Source organism: Coffea eugenioides, chromosome 2 (assembly GCF_003713205.1).
Source record: "Coffea eugenioides isolate CCC68of chromosome 2, Ceug_1.0, whole genome shotgun sequence".
In the NCBI taxonomy this organism is placed as follows: domain Eukaryota; kingdom Viridiplantae; phylum Streptophyta; class Magnoliopsida; order Gentianales; family Rubiaceae; genus Coffea; species Coffea eugenioides.
The window spans coordinates 56,511,004-56,515,551 of NC_040036.1; the positions used below are offsets into that span (position 1 = coordinate 56,511,004).

A 4,548-nucleotide genomic window follows, 5' to 3' on the forward strand; every position below is an offset into this window, starting at 1 on the left:
GCAGTCAAATTGTAGGTTTCCAAACAATAGGGAGGTAAAGTGAACATTAGTCAAACCACAGGGAGATTTTTGGTATTTAACCCTTGGAGTTTTCACTTGCTTATCGTGATTCTGACTTTATTTCCCTTTGACTTTTGATTATGCATAAGTATCTATTATATACAAATACTTACTTACCGATTAGTTATAATCCGTGGACCCTAGACCGGTGAGAAATAATGGAGGGTAAACAACAACGTGGTCGGGGCCGTGGGCGTGGACCCAGGCAAGTCCAGGATCAAGAAGAGAAACAAGGATCTGTAGCAAATCAGAGCCAGGGACCTGGAGGTGAAGAAAGGGACCAGATAGTTACGGCTATCAATCGTATCACCAGTAAGGTCAAGTGCCCGGTAATCAGCAAAGAGACACGAAAGTAGGCGAAGATAGGGCCCAGGAACGGTTCTAAAAGTTTTCTTCTCCTAAATTTCTTGGAGAACCAAATCCCGAAATTGCCGAGAATTGATTTGAAAGAATGGTGGATATATTTGCTGCATTACACTACACCGAGGAAATGCAAGTGACTTTCGCTGTTTTCTAGTTGGAAGGCGCGGCTCGTTCCTGGTGAAACGTAGTAAGAGCAAAATGGGACAGGGAGTAAATCCCACGTACTTGGTTTAACTTCACCAAAGAATTTAATGAGAAATTTCTTCCGTCTTTAATTCAAGAGAAAAGAAAGGATGAATTTATCAAACTACGCCAAGGCACTTCAAGTATGGTAGAATATGAGACCCAGTTCAACCAACTCTTTAAATTTGCTCCAAAACTAATGGTTACTGAGCAGAAACGCATAAGGCGACTTGTGCAGGGTTTGAATGTGAAAATCCAAAAAGACTTAGCTGCAACTCAAATTAATACATTTAAAAATGCTCTTGAGAAAGTTCAACGAGTGGAGTAGGCCCGATTTCAAGTTCGGACTTTTCAAGCAAATAGATGAAGTGCATCTAGTAGTACTACCGGGCGAGATGATCAGAATGTGCCTCCTCCTAAGTTTGGAAGAGGCACGGGTGGAGTTCGAATCTCAGGGACACCGAGAGGAGCTCCATCCAGAGGGGCACAAAATAGAAGAGAACAACAGAGGATTGTCTCCCAAGGAGCTCTTGCACCAGCTCCTCGAGTAAGCTATGGATATTGTGGTAAAACACACCACATCGAGTATACTTGCTGGCGAAAGATGAAGAAATGTCTCCGTTGCGGAAGTTCCGAGCATCAGATTGCCACCTATCTTGTTAAAACCCGTGAAGAAAATGAGGGTTTGCAGCTAGAGAAGTCAAACCCTAAGCAACCTACTGCTAGTGGGAGCAGACCGAAAGTTTCTGCGAGGGTTTATGCCTTGGATCATCAGCGAGCTCCTGAGTCATCTGAAAAGGTGGTAGGTATGATTCCTGTATTCCACCGCTTAGCTAAGCTTTTAATTGACCCTGGGGCAACCCATTCTTTTGTAAATCCTACCTTCATGTATGGTATTGATGTGAATCCAGTTAAATTACCCTATGATTTGAAAGTTAGAACACCTACTGAGGATCAAAGCCTAATTACCAACATAATTTATAAAAATTGTGAGGTTTGGGTCAGAGAACGGAAGTTGATAGTAGATTTGATAAATTTAGACCTCAAGGGGTATGATGTGATTATGGGAATGGATTGGTTGGCTCGTTATAATATTTAATTGAATTGCAAGACTAAGGTGGTGAAGTTCTGTATACTAGGAGAGGCAACCCTAAGATTGGATGTGAGAGGTAGACTAGTCTTGTCTGCACTTATATCAAAAATTCAAGTCAGAAAATTATTGAATAAAGGGGCGTAGGGTTACTTAGTTTTCCTAATTAATACTCTTGGAGATAAGGTGAAATTGGAGGATGTGTTAGTAGTAAATGAAATTTTTGATGTTTTCCCTGACGAGTTGAAGTCGATGCCGCTAGAGAGGGAAATAGAATTTAAGATTGATTTGGTGCCTGGAACCACTCCTATTGCAAAAGCACCATACCGAATGGCCCCTGCCGAATTCAAGGAACTAAAACTGCAGTTATAGGATTTGTTAGAGTGCATGTTTATTCGAGAAAGAGAATCACCTTGGAGAGCGCCTGTTCTATTTGTTAAAAAGAAGGATGGTAGTTTGAAACTCTGTATAGACTATCGCGGCTTAAATGATGTCACGGTGAAAAATAAATATCCTTTGCCGCACATTGACGAGTTGTTTTATCAGTTGCAAGGAGCAGTGGCTTTCTCTGAGTTGGACTTGATGCAAGGTTACTATCAATTACAAATTAAGCAGGAGGACATACCGAAAACTGCTTTTAATTCCAGATATGGATATTTCGAGTTTGCAGTGATGCCATTTGGTCTAACAAATGCTCCGGCTGCATTTATGAATTTGATGTATTGAGTTTTTAAATTTTATTTGGATCAATTTGTCGTGGAATTCATAGATGATATCTTGGTATACTCTAAAATTCGAGAGGATCGTGAACGGCATTTGAGAATAGTTTTACAGATCTTGAGAGAACATCAGTTATATGCCAAGTTTAGCAAGTGTGAGTTTTGACTGGAGTAAATTTCTTTTCTAGGGCATGTAATATCTAAAAATGGCATTTCCATGGATCTAGTGAAAATAGAAGCCATAACTGAGTGGAAACAACCAGAAACTCCAATTGAGATCCGTAGTTTCCTGGGTTTAGCAGGATATTACTGTCGGTTCATCAAGGACTTCTCCAAATTAGTAGGGTCTTTAACCGATCTAATGAAAAAGCATAGTCAATTTGTCTGGAATTCTAAGTGTAAAGCGAGTTTTCGAGAATTAAAGAAACGGTTAATTTCGGCGTCAGTTTTAGCCTTACCAAATGGAAAAGACAGTTTCGCCGTATATACGGACACCTCAAGAGAAGGATTGGGATGTGCTCTAATGCAGAATGGAAGTATAATTGCCTATGCCTCCAGGAAATTAAAATCCCATGAGCGGAATTACCCGACTCATGACTTGGAATTGGCCGCTGTAGTTTTACCCTAAAGAAGTGGATGCATTACTTATATGGGGTGACTTTTAAGGTTTATACCGACCATGAGAGCCTAAAATATCTATTCTCTCAGAAGGAACTAAACTTGAGACAGCGTCGGTGGGTAGAATTTCTTGAGGATTATGACTATACAATTAACTACCACCCGGGAAAGGCCAACGTTGTAGTAGATGCTTTGAACCAAAAAGTTCAAGTAGCTGGATTAATGATTAAGGAATGGAAGTTGATGGAAAAAGTGAGTAAATGGAATCCGTGGCTGGACCAACAGAGAGTGATCTTGGGGAATATCATGGTGAAATCTGATTTGTTGGACCGAAAAAAAGAAGCTCAGAAAAATGATTGGATAGTACAAAATAGGTAGAAAAAGTGCAAAAAGGGGAAATATCAAACTTTAATGTGAGTTTCGAGGGTATTTTGAAATTTCGTAAGCGGATAGTGGTGCCGCAAGATGAAATAATAAAAGGAGACATTTTGGAAGAGGCACATCGATCTAAGTATACAGTACATCCCAGAAGCAGTAAAATGTACCAGAATTTGAAGGGACTGTATTGGTGGGATAATATGAAGAAGGAAATTACTCAGTTTATCCAAAAATATTTAGTGTGTTAACAAGTAAAAACTGAACATCAGAAATCCTCAGGTCTTTTACAACTTCTTGAAATCCCTGAGTGGAAATGGGAACATATTAAGATGAATTTTGTGTCAGAATTATCCCGTACTCAGAAAGGTCATGATCAGTTTGGGTAATAGTTGACAGGTTGACGAAGTCTGGTTATTTCTTGCCTATAAATATGAGATACTCCTTGGAAAAATTAGCCCAACTATATATGGATGAGATAGTGAGATTGCATGGGATCCTAGTAAGCATTGTTTCCGATAGAGATCCGTGATTTGTGTCTCGTTTCTGCAACAGTTACAAGAAGTCTTGGGACCAAGTTGAACTTTAGTACTACTTATCATCCCCAAATTGATGGACAGTCAGAGAGAACAATTCAAAAACTCGAGGACATGCTAAGGGCTTGTATTTTGGATTTTGGTGGAAGTTGGGGACTGTATATGGCGTTAGTTGAATTTGCATATAATAATAGTTATCATTCCTCCATACAAATGGCACTATACGAAACTCTCTGTGGAAGAAAGTGCCAATCACCAATATACTAGAATAAAGTAGGGGAATCAAGGATTTTAGACCCAATTGCAGTACCATGGATCGAAGATGCTTATGAGGAGGTGAAGGTGATACGTCAGAAGCTTCAGACAACACAAAGCCGATAGAAGAGTTACGCAGATAATCGACGAAAGGATTTGGAGTTTGAAGTTGGGGATAAGGTATTTTTAAAGGTTACACCACTTCGAAGTTTCACGGTGCAAAAAGGAAAGAATCTTCAATTGAGATACGTGGGGCCTTTCCAGATTCTTCAACGAGTAGGGAATGTGGCCTATGGGTTAGAGTTACCAGCGAGTTTATCCAAGATCCATGACATATTTCATGTTTCTA

The 4,548-nt window shown here is 39.8% G+C and overlaps 1 protein-coding gene across 1 annotated transcript; it reads left to right on the forward strand.

Annotated features, from left to right (window-relative positions):
* Positions 1-218: 218 nt before the first annotated feature.
* LOC113759924 lies at positions 219-1,705 on the forward strand. The gene is made up of 2 exons (XM_027302502.1): positions 219-389; positions 1,010-1,705. Exons 1-2 carry the CDS (start codon positions 219-221, stop codon positions 1,703-1,705), a joined length of 867 nt encoding a protein of 288 aa, XP_027158303.1.
* Positions 1,706-4,548: the final 2,843 nt, after the last annotated feature.